The sequence below is a fragment of the Rosa chinensis genome, chromosome 1 (assembly GCF_002994745.2).
Source record: "Rosa chinensis cultivar Old Blush chromosome 1, RchiOBHm-V2, whole genome shotgun sequence".
Lineage (NCBI taxonomy): Eukaryota > Viridiplantae > Streptophyta > Magnoliopsida > Rosales > Rosaceae > Rosa > Rosa chinensis.
In genome coordinates this window covers 61,084,611-61,101,992 of record NC_037088.1, presented here as the reverse complement: position 1 = coordinate 61,101,992, position 17,382 = coordinate 61,084,611, and the positions used below count along the sequence as shown (strand labels likewise).

Here is a 17,382-nt window from a genome sequence, read left to right as displayed (position 1 = left end):
TGGAGAATATGGTTAATTACTTAATAATAATAAAAGATGGTAATTGGGATAGGAGTATGGTTCGAGTTCGGCTCATTTTTAGCTCGTAAATAATAAATTTGTATCGATTCTTTTAGCTACTAGGTTTTTAAATACATCGATTGATATAAAGATAAAGAAAGTTAGCTGGATTATGAGTTACCTTGTTGTATCTTCGCCGTTGTAAACCTATTTTAGAGTAAATTCAATAAGTTTTTGGCGTCAACTTTGATCATATCCATTCCTAATTTAGGACGCTAATTAAAATAAACTTCAATGAATAAATTAGAAAGAAACAAGTGAAAAAATATTTTAAAGAACAATTTTATGATTTTTAGCTATCAATAGCTCGAAAGTAATCACGAAAAGTCGGAGCGAAACAGAAACATAAACTTAGGTTTCGCGAGCAGTGCGACGGCGTCTCTTGGCTCCGATCTGCAGTAGGGCACTCATGCGTCGTTTCTTCCGGACAAGGGAGGACGAGACTTCGATCTCGGGTGAGACGGTGGTGAGTTGATCGGAAACGAGTCCAGTTTTGGACTTTGGTTCTTTAGGGCTGAGCTTGAGGTCGACGACAGTGGTTGGTATCAGGCTCGCAGAGTTGGATTGCTTTTTCATTTGGAGCGAATCGACTTCTTTGGGCGGAAGGAGTGCGGCTTCGGACTTTGAAGCGGGTAGTGTTTTAGCGGCGGAGTCTTCTTTACTGGCTTAGACCAAAGGCAAGGTCTTTTCCAACTATCCTGATGGGCAGAGTTGCATCTCGGAAGGGTCAGATCCCGGTTTTGGGTGTGGGAGTCGATGGGTTGGGCAGCGGGCTTATGGGCCTCTGTCGATCTGGGCTGCAATGCAGTCTGGAGAACTCGGCCAAGTTTCCTTTTTCTTTTACACTTGGGTTGGGCTTGGGTTTGGGCTTTTTGGGAGGTGGCATGTCTTGCTCTTTACCTTGTACTTGTTCCTACAATGTTGCTATGGCTGGGTTGAGTGTTGCAACGTACACCAAGAAGGTCTTAGGCGTCAAGATGTTCAAACCAGTGGTTCCATTTTAGGGCGGTGTAGGGTTAGAGATATTTTTTTCAAATATGTATTTTGTTTTCTGCAGTTCCTTTAGGATTTTAGTTTTTTAGATTTTAGTCATTTCATTTGAGCATCGATCTGCAATATGAGGGGTCTTTAGACCTCTCAAGCTTGATCGAATGAGGTCGTATGATTTAATATCAATAAATTAGTCTTCCGTTGCTCTAAAAGAAAAAAAAGAAAGAAAAAAAAGCTCAAAAGTAATGTTTCTAGATATATGAGTTGTTGGAGTGAAAATAGATTTTTAAAAGTGACAAGCAATAGTTACACACTTCTGATCCTCCAATTAACCAGAAGTGGTTAAACCAAGAGTGTTGTCCAAGACGTGAATAGCATGGGGTACATCATGTAAAGGCTAGAATGCTAGATTAACTAATTTCAGAGTCCTGCTTGAAGCAAAGTTGAGGACAGATCACAATTTTAGTTTGTGCTATGATGAGTATGATCTCCTAGTTCCAATTCGACTCATTGCTAGCTGTAGGATTCCTATTTCATTGGAAGAGATATCAAATTATGCAAGATAAATAACAAGAACCAAACACGTACACCACACGCAACCAACCTTTTGATGGACAAAAGGAATCAAAACCTTAGCAATATCCATCAAAACAAAAGGATCAAAACCTTGAGAAATTCTAAGGTTGACAAAACTTATTTTTCCTAAATCCAAACCTCAATCCAAATCCATGTTGTGATCATTCTCTCCGCAGGCCAATCCAACCTTCTTCATCACCAACAGCTTCAAGGTACAATTTTTTCTCTTAGAGTTTGGATCTTTCTAGCTCATTTTTCATTTTCAGGCATTTGGGTCATCATGTTTGGGGTATATGATCATGAATTCTGGGTCTTTTCTGTTTTCTTAGGTGATTTGATTGGTTGGGGCCTAGGAGGAGGAGGAAAATCTCAAAATCACATATGGGGAAGCATCCAAGATGTTGTTGTGGAGATGATGGTGATCAATCCCCTATTAACAACGGAGAAAGAAGTAGGCGTAATCGGAAAAGAGCATCATCATTGTGTCATTGTCCTGCAGTTTCTTCAATATTTAGAAGGATAGGAAGATGTATGTTTGTGACTTGTTTCCCTGTCATACAATGTTTTGGATTAGATGAATGTAGACACCACCACCACCATCACCATCACCATAAACATTTTGCCGAGTTTACATGATAGCAATCTCAATTAAATTCTTTTAGTATTAGATCGTTTAGGGATGGTGTAAAAATTTGAAGCTTTTGATTTGGTGTTATTTGTTTGGATCATAAAAGGGATCATTACAGAAGTTTGGCAGTAGTTTTAGTGCAGTAGTTAGTGGATCAGATGATCATGATGTTGTATAGTTATTTGTAAATATACATCTGCATTTTACCTGATAGGTGTGATATTTCATCTTCGAGTTCCCTTAGAACCTGTGTGCAATGATAACCAACTGAAGAACAAGGTTGGGATCCCTGGGAAGAACATAATTAGAAATGTACAAGATTCGGAATTTGACTTTTGTCAAAACCTACAAGTATTCAAACAAATCAAATGCTGCACTTAGCTTGGAATTTTGATCGAATTGACACGAGGATGTGATTTTTTAGAAGGCATCTCAGGGTTCTCACCTCATGAGGTGTGCCTTACCGACGAAAAGTCATCGGCTAAGAGGCTATTGCCCATGAAAAATCGTCCCCTATAAAGTCATTGCCAACGAAATTTCATTTGCTTAGTTGCGTGTCATTTTATTTCACCCTTCTATTGACAAAAATGGCGTCTGTTAAGAGGTTATAGCCTCCAAATATTCGTGAGTAAAGATGTGCGTCTTTTTTTATGAGATATCTTTACTGATTTATAAACCAGAAGAGATCTTCCACACAAAAATTAAGACATAAAAAGGAACACATCCCAGCCAAAAATCTGAGGTTCCTCCTCCAAGCACCTGTTTAGCAAACACCTGACAAAATTAGCCAAGAAATATAACAAAAACGAAGCAAGAAGACCAAAAAGAAAGTAAGCATAATCATGAAGAACTATATTGATAATACTTGCTTCTTAATACGATATATTCAGTATGCTTTCGGATGACCTAATCACCCCATGAACCTCCTTCATGATTGATGATTCCTATGTCAAAATCTCAGAGGGGAATGAAGTCATGAGCTTATGTTGAACCTATACAGAGTCAAAACAGAAGCACCTAGTTCATATAGCATGAGGTTAACAAAAAGCAAACAGGGTGATCGAAAGCAGATTGTTCTGCTTTTGCGGGCAGAGAGTAATGTTATTTGTTACCTTTGCAAGAGAAACTTCTCAGCAGATTTTCAATTTGACTCTTTGTTCTCGGGCCCACATCAACCTCTCTCGTCAAATGTGGAAGCTGATGTGATTGCCTAGAGGAACCTTCAATGGTGTGCCAGTATATATGATAAACACTTGCCAGCTGTTCCTTGTGTTCCAAGAATTAATCTGTGTTCAAGTTGAGTGTACTGATAAAGGATGCTGTAAAAGAGAGAATGTTGCAAAGGGAAGAACTGTGGATTCGAAGATAGCTGCAGGCTCTTCTTGGAGACCAAGATCCATCTATTTTTGTTCATGTGGCCAACTTACTCTTCATGGCAAGCAAGCATGAAAATACTAATGTCCGAAATAGTAACTCCCTTGAACCGTTGCGCCCTTTTCTGCTTGATCGAACTGATGTTTTGGCATGAACTAACATGTTGTGCAGATAGTTCATTTAACATGGAAACCTATGATGCCATCGTTGAATATACCTTTTGAGGCCTGCAATTATAAGTACAACACCCAAGACCCTCTTAATGCATACTAGTCTATTTACCAGATCAGAAATTACAGAAATTTTTTAGAAGCTTTTCGATTAGTTTTCAATCACTATCAGTCATCAACGGCCAAACCAGGGGGTTTCTCCACATTCTCCATGGAACCCTTTGAAGAAGAAGCAGCAAAGCAAGACTCGGTGGTTTTCCTCCTACCCAAAATGATAAAACCTCAGCCACCACTACTCCAAGGCTCCTAGCAGAGAATACTAGCCACTACTCACTCTAATAATGGCAAGGAAACTATGAAAGCTATGTAGTAGGAACCGCAGTTGCTGGTGTCACTAGTCACTAAATGCATATTTTGTTTAGAAGCAAGAATAAGGTAAGTTTCCTAGCTTGCATAATAAGGTTTACTTGTCTTGGTTGGAATAAGATTTTTAGGTTTCCTAGTTTGATTATTCCTTACCGTAGTAAGCTTGTTTTATTTTCTTTTTAGACTCTGGATAGTGGTTCTATATAAGATACCCTCCTAGATTTGCAATGTATTACAAGTTAAATTACAAGAGATATCTCTTCTTCGATCGGTGTGTTGTGATCACTTCCTATTCAATCTGCAGGCATCTCCAACCTTCCTCATCACCAAGAGCTTTGAGGTAGAATTCTTCTCACAAAGTTTTTGAGTCTTTCTAGCTCCTTTTTAATTTCAAGCACTTTGCTGGATATATATGTTCATGAATTCAGGCTCTTTGTTGTTTTGTTAGGTGATTTGACCGGTTGGGGGCTTGAAGGAGGAGTAAGATCCATATATGGGGAAGCGTCAAGGATGTCGTTCTGGAGGTGATCATGGTGATCAATCTCCGAATAACAATGGAGGTGGAAAGAGACGATCTCCTAATAACTATGGAGGAGAAAAGTGCCAATCACCTAATAACAATGGAGGAAAGAAGAGCTCACCTAGACGGAATCGGAAAAAGGCATCAATATTTAGAGGGATGGGAAGATGTATGTTTGTGAGTTGTTTCCCTGTCATACAATGTTTAGGAGTAGATGAATGTAGGCACCACCACCACGATCAGCCTAAACGTTTTTCAGGATTTTGATGATATCAATCTCAGTTAGATGCTTATAGTATTAGCTTATTTTTGGATGATGCTAGTTTTTGAAGCTTAGTTTGGTACTTTTGTTTATGGGATCATTAGCGAAAACGAGGATCTTCACTTTGTTTGGCTCTTATTTAAATTTTATGATTTACCGTGTGGCTTGTCCATGATTGCACAAGGAGTTTACTAACAAGCAGCAACTGAGATTCTCATTCTCCTCTAATCTTGTGTTTACTAACGGGAATCAAATTTGTATTGGATCCGTCAAAATCCGGAATAATTTCTTTCTTTTTATTTTATGGGAGGAGTGTGGTAGTGATTCTCATTCTCCTTATCTCTCTCATTCTCCTTATCTCTCTCATTCCTTCTTTGTCCGATTCCTTCTCAATCTCATTCAAGTTTAGAAAACGCCCCATAAACTTATGAACAAAATCAATTCGAAGTTAAAAATATTTTTGAAGGTACCTCATGTTTCTTTAGCATTTTGCAAACAATATTTGAGTTGACTATTGAATGAGATACAATTATCATGCATATCTATCTAATTTTGTTTTTTGTGTTCTAGGCTATCATTGTCAACGTTTCTGATTATGAGTTTATGACAACTACATTGAAAGAAATTGCATGATATGGATAACTACAGTTAAATCAACATATCTGGAATTCATCAGAGAAGCAATGAAACAAATTCTAACACTTTTTTTTAAGGCAAATTGGAATGTCAAACAAATGTATGTTTGTTCAAAATATCTGCCTGATTCAAAATGTGAAGATAGCAAGTTCTGAGGAAACAAAACCTAAAAACAAAAATTAGCAGGTGATTTCTTTAGCTTCTCTCCACTTCTCCTCCAGACCAAAGTACGTGTTTCAGCTCCTGCAATTCATCAGATGACATCTCAATTGCTTAATGTCCGACTGTTTGATCGGTTTTAGCATGAACATCTGAGCTCCTTCCTCCAAGCACCTATTTCACAATGATAATGACATTAAACAAAGACCAAAAGAAAGTGAGCATAATTCAACAAGAACTATTTAACAATATTTACTTGCTAATCCGATTTGGTATATTTTCAGATGACATAATCACCACTGGAACCTCCTTCATGACTGATGATTCCTATGTATTGGTCGAAAACTCAACGGGGTAAGCAAGCATGAACATGACATGCAATAATGAGAGAATTTTATTACTCTTTATTGGCATTCTGCATAATAATAATACCTTGATTTTCTTAAGCAGTTCATATCCTGTCATTCCTGGCATGCAATAATCTGTAATTACCAGATTTACCTTTGAGACCTGCAAATGAGTACAAGACCAAAGACCCTCTTAGTAAAAACATAACTAGTGAGAATGATTATGAAAAATCAAACACAGTTTACATAAATATTATTCTACTTTAACTCACATTGCAATGGTTTGGATGATCTCCCAAGCCTAGAAACTCCAATGCTCTTGCCCCATTTTCTGCAGTAGTCACTGCACACCGTAAAGAATCAAAGTAACTTACCAAACTGTATTTTCACCATACTCAATTTTCCATTTACATTATTCCTTTTGCTTGCTTATACTAGAGGATCAACCCCTAGCCTAGCCTAATTTTAAACCCCATAACATATTCCCTTTAAAAGGTCACAAATCTGTTCAGAATCAGCAACTATGGTCCAACACAAATCATCAAGAGCATTATATAGCTTCACATAAAGTAAGACTAGAGACTATACACAAAGAAAACAGAGTGAAAACAGAGGCATGCACTGTTTATAGCATAAGATTAACAGAAACCAAACAGAATGAAAACAGAGTGTTCTGCTTCTGCAGAAGGAGAGCTATGTATGTTACCTTTGCAAGAGAAATTCTTGAGCAGCTTTTCGATAAGTTTCCGATCAATATCACTGTCATCCACAGCCAAAACATGAGGTTGCTCCACATTTTCCATGAAACCCATTGAAGAAGAAGAAAATCCAGACTCCATGCTTTGCCTCCTTTCCCCAAAAAAACAATAAAACCTTCACCCACCACTACACAAAGGCAGTAAGTAGTAGCAGTACTATACTCACTACTGTTCACTCTAATAATAACAAAGGAAGCAGTGAAAGCTATGGAACAGAAGAGACACTAATAAACGCAGTTGCAATAAAAGAGATGGACTATTAATTACACAAGACCAAGAAACCAAACGACTGCCTACTCAGTTCTTTCTGACAATACCAACTTAACATACATGCATAAAACAAAAACAAAATAACTCAGTTTAGTACATGGGAGTAGAAAATGTGGGTCTTATATTTATAGTCATGGATAGACGAGAGAATACTAAATGCATTGCAATGGAGAAGATGAGAGGTTGTTGTTGTTGTTATTGTTTGGTGGGGCGGGGAATTTTAGAAAGAGAGAATCAAAGAGGATAATAAATATCCAAGGTCACAGATACTATGTGATCTTTTTTGGGCCTTACACCCTTGATTTGATTCATTTATTTCTCTCTCTTTCAAATCTGTTCTGTGTCTTTCTCTGCAGAGAGAGAGAGAGAGAGCAGTATCTGCATGTATACAGTTGCATTGTTATCCTGAGTTTGGTTCATTATATATTCTAAGAGATCCTCACTCATGAAGAAACCAGCAATATCCATTAGCTCATTGGACCGAAAAGGGTCCAAAAGATGTGTAGTGAGGTAATGTATGTCTGTTGCAGGACTGAGGGTATTGTGACATAGCTTTTGTTTTGTTTTGGTTAAGACTGCTTGTGACATAAGGCTCACATGCTTACACTTACATCCAAATTGGGCTCTTCAAGTCAGTTGGATTCATGCTAACAATAAAACGTTGATAGTGGGGTACGTGGGTGGCTCAAACTAACAATGCAGCTTCTGGATTTTCGGTTTTGGTAAGAGCTCATCTTCTTTAAGCTCAAGCTCCTAGAGAGGGTCTGTGTTGGGAAAAAGGTTGTACTGAAGTTTAATTGAGGGAGTTTCCGAGCTCATTATGATTGCATATTGGGAACATGTCTTGTTTCCCGGAGAGTCAACATTGTTCAAGATATTCTAAAGCTTCCTGGTTGTTTCTAATCTTCTATGAGATTTTCCAAAAATATGTTTAGGGAGTCAAATTTTACGGCGGATGCTTAAGGTGGATCACTCCGTAAGCTATATCACATTTTAGACCAAGGACTCCCTTTTGTGCCTTTCATGCCTTTCAGAAATTACAGAACTAAAAAAACAAAATGTAGTTAAGGATGAAAGGAACCGTCAAACTCATATTTCCTCCTCCAAACTAGACCATTAATATAGCATTTGAAAAAAGTTGCACTAGGTTGGAGAAAAAGAGGAAAATACAATGAAATGAAGAGATGGATAAGATTGGTGATGTGGTGGTGTTACTTTTCTGCATAAAACAGATCAAATATGGCACCGCAAACGTCTAAAAGATTCGGGATCTGACTCTTTGAAAAGATAGTAGAATCTCTACATACGTAATGAGCAATGCATTGAAAAAAACGATGATATAAAACTAGACCCCTTTCCTCTTTCCCCAAGCCACAATCGGAATCTTGACTTGTGTAGTTGTATTTTCTCTAGTCTACTCAATTTGGGTTTTTAGTCAATGACCGTTTTTAGTCAATGACAGATAACTGTACGTGAGCACACCAGTAGAGACTTCCCAGCTATAAACAATAGAGTTCATTCTCAATTGGATAAACCATCTACCATCCTATTGACAGAGCATCGAACCAATCTATTTGATGTGTCGATACATATTTACCATAAATATACATTTACTTGGATCACTAATTTTAAACAAAAATCCAGAGAACACAATCTTCTTTCTTCATTCTCGTTCCCCCCGTAGTGGAGTACGTCTTATGATCAAAACGTACATTTTCGAAACACTCTTTAAAGATAGCCTCTCAAAGGCGATCACAAAAGGGACAGATATTAGCCTAGCATTGGTCTAGTTGAATACTCTGTTTCACAAAGATTACCACTTCAAAACTGTAAAACAAGCAAACACGTATTACTTCGTGGATAAGGTTCTGTCAGGGACAAAGCAACAAATTGCAACGAAGTACAAGATTCAAGAATTGACTAGATTGGTATATTTAGGACAGTCCCACTTGGGCAAGAGGCCATTACAACTCTGAAGCAAAGCAGCTTCCAAACCAACTTGTTGCAAGAACATGACTCCAAGCACGTTATAACAGGTTACTGTTTGGTGAACAGAACAACCTAAGCATTCCTGGCTAAGCTTTATGGAAAAATGTGAGTGATAGCTCAGTGAGCTTCACCCTCTTTTTGGTTCATGTTATAAATGAGTAACATTAACACCACATAATAAGACAGTGAGTAGGACAAAATGCCACATGAACATTGAACAGATAAAAACATAAACTTCCTGCATTTTAGTAATATATCTGTTCATCAATTAACGAGTTCAAATGCTTAACAGTGTACATTGTTTGTCTTGGGACAAAGATCATCATTTGACAGTTCCCTTGGAAATGGACGATGTGCAAGGCCCTGCAGATGTCATGAAAGGAATACCCTTGAATGTAGCAACACCCTTGTCATCAGTGAAGAGATGCTGCACAGTTGAAACATACATAATCACCTATATGCAAGTACTGATTCACAATCTATAGAAGCACAGACCTAACGATTAGGAAATGCGGGGTTACTAGATCCTAGTGGTTTGCAGTGCATTGATAATATTGGCCACCCTTGAGCAATTAACATGAGCCCTATGCTAATTGGGATAGATGATCATAAACCTTAAGCATCTAACCAATGATTTGGGAGATGATATTCACTCCCTTTTCTCTTCAAAGTACTAATCATACTCCCTTTTCTCTTCATCATTAAGAAACAGAAGGAAGTGTGAATAGTATTTTGGAGGGAATAAAAAAAGGTGTGAATATCATCACTCAAGTTAATAGTTGGGGTGAATTAGTGACTTCATGGTTAGCTGAAAAGTTCTAATCCCTGGGACTATGAATTTCCATACAAGTTGAAATGGTGTGAATAAATTAGGTAGCATAGCTATAGTTATCCTCTACTGAACATCATACAGCCCAGAACACCAAATTCATACCGGTGTAATCTTATCCAACTGCTTCTTTTTTGGGTTGAGGACATCTTCTGGCTTTCCATCAATCCTGGATAGAAATAAGTGCATGTGAGAGACAGATAGTCAAAATATATTCCAATCAGATAACTGGGCTATAGACATAAGTGGAATATACTCAACCAGCAAGATTGCAACACAAAAATTTCCCGGTTAATGAAACCCTCTTTGATAGACTAAATCAGGTAAAAAAGAAAGACATACATATATTTTATTTTGTAAGTATTAAACTATTAATAGGCTAACGAATGCTTCTCATTCATCGGTAGCTAGTCCTATATTAGTTACCACATTTGCCAAAGTGTGATTATAAAATTTACCTTCATAACTTTCAAATGTGTCAGTCAAGATAAGTTGGCAATGAAAATGTGTGTGCAAGCTCTAAGAAATTTTATAAACCTTACCCAGAAAATATGACACGTTCCCCGATTTTGGCACCTTCTGGGGGGAGCAAAGGCTCTACAAGGGTGTGATCTTCACTAGAAGCACACAGCACCTGAGCACATGCAGAGGAATATTGTTTAGTAAAAGATAATAAATAAATAAAATTGAAAATACATCCTATCTATGAATATAGATTTGGAACAAAAAATACAGACATTATCATGATGAGTACCGGTTAAGCAGTGAAGAAACAACAGCAATATAATCTTAACACCTGCTACCACCTCACCAATAAATATCCTGAATTGACAAAAAACACATACCAGTCCTTCTGACATTACGTCACGTAATTTCCCAGGTTTCACGTTTGTAATCAGCACAACACGACGGTTCTGCATAGTGAATGGAAACACCAAGAAGATACATCAGAAAGTGTGAACATTCATCTGTTTTGTCAAATATGAAAATAAATCAAATCCCAGGCAGAAGAGCAAGTAGAAAACTATCTACTTCATAAAGAAATCCTACCGTCAATTCTTCTGGACTGCAAAACTTTGCCAGGCCGCTTACCACTTGCCTCAATTTAGCATCTCCCACATCTATCTCCTCAACCAGTAAACTGAAGCATATTTCAAAACAAAAGGTTATGACTGATTTGCATTGTCCAAGTTTAATAATGCTCAGCATCCACAGTCAAGGTAAATGGGTTATATATATGAACTAATAGGCTTTTTAGAGGAAAATAAAGAGACCTGTCAGCAGATGGATGCTTCCAAGCTTTTCGAATGAGGCCAACCTGTATATTCAACAAACTGACACTAACTTCTTTATCTTTTTCAACTGCCTCTACCTCTGCTGATTTTTTATTCTCTTGAGTAGCTTTCTTATCTCCTGTAGTCTTTGTCTAACATTGTTTCAAATAAAAGAAGTGCAATGTCAATGGCCAGGAACTTTTTTTTGTAGCAATTCTACCACACAAGGTATTCACCTACCAAGGATGACCAGTTGGCTAACTCACTCATAAAGGATAATTTGGCTATTCCTCATTGTAATCAACTTAGAACAGCAAGAATGCAAACAGATTTATATTCAAACACGTTCAATATAAAACATATAGCATGCATATGTCTGAATATAATGCCTAAGAAATTCTTTAAACTTTTGGAGGGGCCATGGCCAAATCTGGTTGTTTGTGGTAGTACCTGAAGAACTGAGGTTGAACAACGTCACTATTTGTAGTCAGACTTGACTCCAGCTAATGGTGGTTTACTCTTCATATTCACAAGTCTACTACCTTGTTTGGTACTATAAATCATTTCAGAATTGTGTGCGTTTCCCTAGAATAAAATCTACGGGAACTCAGACTTGGAGGAAATCCAAATCATCCAAATTCTCTTAACAAAAAGGAAGCATTATATTATGTAGATTTCAGTATAAGGAAAATACTTCTTATGAGAGATTTCCATCATCTAAGGTCTTGATGCAATTCCTATACATATAACCCTAAATATCTAAACATGATACATAGTTTATTAAAGAAATAAGTCATGTGGCAGTCAGATTATACACAATAGAAAGACTAGAGATCTTAAAAGAACATACTCCTGAATCACTTTTCTTTGTGCTCGGGCCTGCTTCCGGCTTGTCAGCACTTTTTGTGCTTTGAACAGTCATCCTTGCATTTGAATCTACTTCCTCCTTAGCTGCACTTTTTGGTTTCAGCCAAATGTCTAACTTCTGCATACATGACAATCAAAGGATACGACACAATTGTAAGTCAAGAGTGATAGAGGTCAACTTTGAGAACATTATGACTATGTTTCATACATTCACTTTTGATTTCTCTTGATTTGTAATATCAGTGTTCAGAGGTTTAGATATGTAAGAAATGGAACTGAAATTGCAGAATAACATGGTAAATTTTACTCACATGGAAATCAAATTCAACTTCCTCTACCACTATCTTCTCGAGTAAATTTCCAAAATCCACGTTGTGCTGGGAAAAAAGAAATTGTGAACTAGTCTGACAACAATACTCATGAAACCTCATGTTTCAACTTTCAACGAGATAACAATAACAAGTAGCTCGTATATTTGCATCACATGAGACACTTCCAATAAGCATGGCTAACAAATACTAATAAGTTTAAGTTGAGGAATGCCTTGGACACCTTACACATGATTGAGATCAAACCTTTGGATGCATGGCCTCAATTTAAGATCAAGTAATCTACAGCATATGGTGTACCTGGATGTGTGTCGCCCATCTCAATACATGCTGAAACTTTTTCCTATCTGAATTCGAAAGACCAATCTGCATATGAACCAATCAAAAAGTAGCCAAACTTTTGAGTCTGCTGGTATTACATGTTGACCAAATGCTCTTCTAGAAAGCATTTCCAGATGAACTAAACAGTCCCGAAATATTGCACTATAAAAAAGAACCCTTTCCCAACTTAACACAATCCAAAACCCCAATTTACAGAGTGCAAGACGAAATTGATCTATTAAACTATTACACAGTTACACACACGCATGACGCATGCATTATATATAAATGGGTACTTTAACAACTAAAAACTAGTGAAGAATACTCCATACCACAGATGAATGCACAGCAGCAAACACACTAACATCGGCTTCAGAAGGTGTGAACCCATTGCCCAAAAGCACAGTCCTGTCAACCAAGGTTTCATTCAACTCTTTCAGAGCTCCAACGCATGCCTGGGGATCACTAGGAAACCCCTGTGCATATTTTATCCACTTAAGCACCTATATTCCGAAAAAAAAGATTCAATCTTCTACTTATTACTGACATAAAAGTTACTACAAATCCAATGTAACTGAGAGTTAGAATAAGTAAAACTTTTACTACCCAAAAAAGGATCTAAGCACCTAAACTTCTACAATCCCAAAAAAGATTTAACCTTTACTCATTACTGATATAAAACTTATCACAAATCCAATGTAACTGAACGTTAGAATAGTAAAACTTGACCTCATCATTCACTTTCTCAGGGGCTTCCTTTTGGCCGTCTTCAAGATGGTCAAGTAGGAGCTTGCAAATTCATCTTCCGCAATGTTTTCTGGGAATGTTTTCTGCAGAAGCCAACTTCAAGATTAAGCAAATTGAATTGGGAAAGAAACATGATGATAAAGCTTGAAACTTTGAGCTGCAAATTTGAAAAAGATAAGAGCTTTACTTACAGGATCGATGGAAAAGTATTTGCATAGAGCTGAAGCTATCAATTGCTTTCTGCTCAGGCCCACGCTTCCATTAGCTGCCATTTTTGGTTTCCTTCAGATTCAGAGCTCACAGTTGAGAGTTTACATCGATGTAGGGTTTTTGGTTTTTACATATTTTGAGATTGTTTGGGCTCGGATGGGTAGAATCTTGTGGCCCATAAACATGTGCAAACAGCCCAAATTGGAAAACAATGTATCTATGATGTGGTTTTAACTATTTATGCAATTTCTTGTTTTGAACAAATAAACTTGTTTGAGCTATCATTCTTCATGCTATAAGGTTCATATCATTTGGAAATTGTTCATCTTAAGAAGATAGAATCGTATTTTTCTCATAAGTGCTATATGTAGCTTTACTTCTCGCCACATTCCTCTTCAGTTCTATTGTTTGTCTCTTAGTTTCATAATTTCTATGACTCATAACAATGATAACATTTACACTTCTAATATATAGGCTTTTTATTTGACGTTTGAATTTTAATATGTTATCAAATGGTCTTCGAGTTGACATTTGATGCAAGCTTCTTTTTCCTCATAATTGGTGGCCATACTTAAACAAACAAGACAAATTTTACATGGGGTATGAGTCAAGGGCATTTGTCCTTGCCATTAATTTGTTGAAAATTATTCAAGTGTGCATTTGCTCCATGTGTTGCACACTACTTGAAGACGTTAGAAGGAAATGCTAATTAGCCATGTTAAGGGTCGAGTGAGAATGCATGAAAAAACTAACACAAACTAACTTCTACATCTCGTTTCTAAATATCAAATTTTCTAAATTCATTGTGGTAAAATATAAGTATGGTTATAAAAGAAAAACTTTTTATTTCTTTCTTTTTATCTTTTTATTATTTTTTTATTTTATTTTATAAAAAGACTGCTTTTTTTTTTAATCACATATAAAAAGACTGCTTTAGATTATACTTTTTTTTTCTTTATTTCATTTACAATATTTTGTTCATCTTTAAAGTAAAGTACAGAAAATTTTAAGTGTAGCAAGAATCCAATGTGGACTATGGAGTCCCTCCACTGAAATATTCAAATAACTGGTCCTACTCTCCTATTGTCCTCTTCTCCTTATATCTTTCCTCCTCTCCTCCCCACACTACTTCTATATCTCCTAGAAATCCCTGCCAATTGCACTGTCTGGATTCACCAACACACACAAAAGCACACCATTACTTCAATTTCAAAGCTGAAGCAGGTTAAAACACTAAATGTAAATTGCAAAAGCTGCATCCCTGCATCAACCCCATGTCGTTTTACTGTCCCTTGTCTATAGCACTAGTCCATATTCATTTTACTTGGGATAAGAGCAGCTGAGTAAAAAAGTCACAAAGTGAATTACCCCAGCTGGCTTCCACAGTTGGGATTCTGAGTTTTTCGTGCTCTTTTTCCTTTTTGAAATTCCCAACCTCTTAAAAAACTACCCTTAACGGCTAAACATTACCTAATCTTGTTTGTGAGCTTTGGCTATAGGTGCTTGCCATTTAGTCACTATCACTGAAATAATAGGGCCATTATATACATGTATTTATGCGTGAAGGGTTTTGGGATCACTTAGAAGACCAATTTACACTGCTGAAGAACATGGCTGATGCTTGACAGTGAAGAATTTGTAGTGCAGAATGGACTGGACTTCATGGTAGTATAGTAAGTTCCAAAATGGCACCACAAAAACTCAGCTATGTATATGCCTGATGCAAAAGGACAACACAAAATGCTGCTTCTAAAAACTTCACGGGCTTATTATCTCCTTCATGAAAAAATCTGCTTCCTGATAAGGATTTGTGAAGTAAGAACAAGTAGCAGCTTAAATTTGACTGGTTCAATATCAATGGCCCAATAACACATAGATTTATAAAAAACTCCTTCTATCATTATCAGATTTAGCCTCCCCATCTTCTGTTTTGTCATCAATCCAAATCCAAACACCAAACCTAAATTGCTTAAGAAGCACATAATCCTCCAGGCAGGCCATGGCAAAAACAGCAGGACAACCCCATATTCTAACTTTGCTTATCCGATTGCTCTTCCCTTACCGTCGTTCAGATATATTGTCTGAACTTCTTTGTACTACTTAAGTACTTAATATATATCTTTATAAACTCATACATATTCGAGTGAGAAATATTGTCTATTCCGATACTCTTGAAGCATTCGTTGCAATCAAAGTGCACTTTTAGTATATAGTTTTATAAGTGCACTTGGCTATTAAAACTTCATCTAAAAATGATTTGTACGATATAAAAAAGAAAAATGAAGATACTACTTTGAAGTTCCAACCATATACAAATTTAAATTAGTGAAAGAGAAATGATGTGTGTTGCTTAGTATGTAATAGGTTCATTTTCCTCAGTTATGAATGTCCCCTTCATAGTTTTGCTTGGCATTGAAGCATATTAAAAAGAGTGACAACCTAATTGGACCTTAATCATAAAAAAAGAAGAAGACGCAGAAGAGCCATATGGAAGAAAAGGGAGTTCTGAAGCATATGATACTTGAAGGGGAATATTTGATGGTCTCATTCTCAATCAGTCCAAGTGATGAACAGCGCGGCAAACTGAAACTGTCCAGGCCTCAAAATGCTAGGGTAAATTGCAGAAGTGCATTTATAATGGATGTGAGGGGCAAGAGTACGGTTGGTTGCCTGTAAAGGCAAGGGGATTAAAGGTTGCGAAAGATGGAAAAGCAAAGGAAGTTGAGTCCCTGTCACAGCCTTGCAATGTGCACCACTCCCAGAACATCAACCTCTATCTCACCTTTTCTTTATTGCACTCCACCCACCATTGCTACCCCCCCTACTTAATTTGCCTTTATTGCCTTTCAGCCTTCTCTCTCATTCTTCTTCTGTACACTCTGTTTATCCACTATTACCCAACAACTCACTCACTCAGATAGGCCCTTCTCTTCCCATGTCTTTTGCCATAGTCCAATTAGTTAATGGTGGGTCACTAGTCTTGTTGGCAAAGTAACTTATCAGTTATCACTCACGTACATGTAGAGAAGGAACGAATTTCTGGGTTTGCCAATCTGGAAAGGAAACTATGCAATACTTCATTAACGACACCATCTATGATCATATAAATTAGAGTGACTTTTGTACTCTAACGAAAAGTATGACTCAACACTCATTCAAGATTTTGAAAATTTGGCATAACATGTGATGACATAGAGCCTCAAACAAAGTGCGATAAAGCAAGATCAGAACAAGGTAACAAACCCCTAAGAACATATTGTAGGGCCAAAGCATGACTACAACTCTAGAAAACCGGTTTAGAGTTGCATATTTTGGACAAACTTAACGTAAAGACATGAAAAAAAAAACCTACATTTTTCTTACAACTGCCGGTATATAAAAGAATATTTCAATAGGTCTTTTAAAGGACAAATACATGCCCTACATGGTAAAATAATTAATATTCCTAAAGCTGTGCGGAAGCATATAGATTCGCCCATTTATGACTTCTTTGAATGTTGGGTCAGTCCAGGTCGGCCTTCTTCCCCAACCCAAAACTTATTTAACCCGAACGTTAAGCCCCGTTAATCCGTGAACCCCAACAATGGCACGACCGTAATTCCCTCCACCGAAGCGATCCCGCCACGTGTCCACCACGTAATAAATAGCCTCCATCCACCACCACCACCTCCACCCGTCGCCGTTACCAAAAAAAAAAAAG

The 17,382-nt window shown here is 37.1% G+C and overlaps 2 protein-coding genes and 1 long non-coding RNA gene across 3 annotated transcripts; 1 reads left to right on the top strand and 2 right to left on the bottom strand.

Annotated features, from left to right (window-relative positions):
* The first annotated feature begins 1,637 nt into the window (after positions 1-1,637).
* On the top strand, positions 1,638-2,303 carry LOC112180014. The gene is made up of 2 exons (XR_002928028.2): positions 1,638-1,838; positions 1,956-2,303. It is a non-coding gene; the product is annotated as an uncharacterized LOC112180014 (long non-coding RNA).
* Positions 2,304-5,668: 3,365 nt separating this feature from the next.
* LOC112182711 (two-component response regulator ARR17) lies at positions 5,669-7,236 on the bottom strand. The gene is made up of 5 exons (XM_024321234.2): positions 6,795-7,236; positions 6,361-6,431; positions 6,174-6,251; positions 5,998-6,068; positions 5,669-5,915 (listed from the first exon to the last, which is right to left on the bottom strand). The coding sequence occupies exons 1-5, from the start codon at positions 6,925-6,927 to the stop codon at positions 5,819-5,821; spliced, it is 450 nt and encodes a 149-aa protein (XP_024177002.1). The 5' UTR covers positions 6,928-7,236; the 3' UTR covers positions 5,669-5,818.
* Positions 7,237-9,075: 1,839 nt separating this feature from the next.
* Positions 9,076-13,759, bottom strand: LOC112181981 (aminoacyl tRNA synthase complex-interacting multifunctional protein 1). Its single transcript, XM_024320397.2, is given in 13 exon segments — positions 9,076-9,532; positions 10,040-10,103; positions 10,477-10,568; positions 10,780-10,848; positions 10,985-11,075; positions 11,209-11,360; positions 12,059-12,193; positions 12,387-12,452; positions 12,705-12,770; positions 13,058-13,228; positions 13,455-13,486; positions 13,489-13,555; positions 13,664-13,759. Coding segments are annotated over 13 exon segments (1,191 nt in total). The 5' UTR covers positions 13,745-13,759; the 3' UTR covers positions 9,076-9,427.
* Between the last annotated feature and the right edge of the window lie 3,623 nt (positions 13,760-17,382).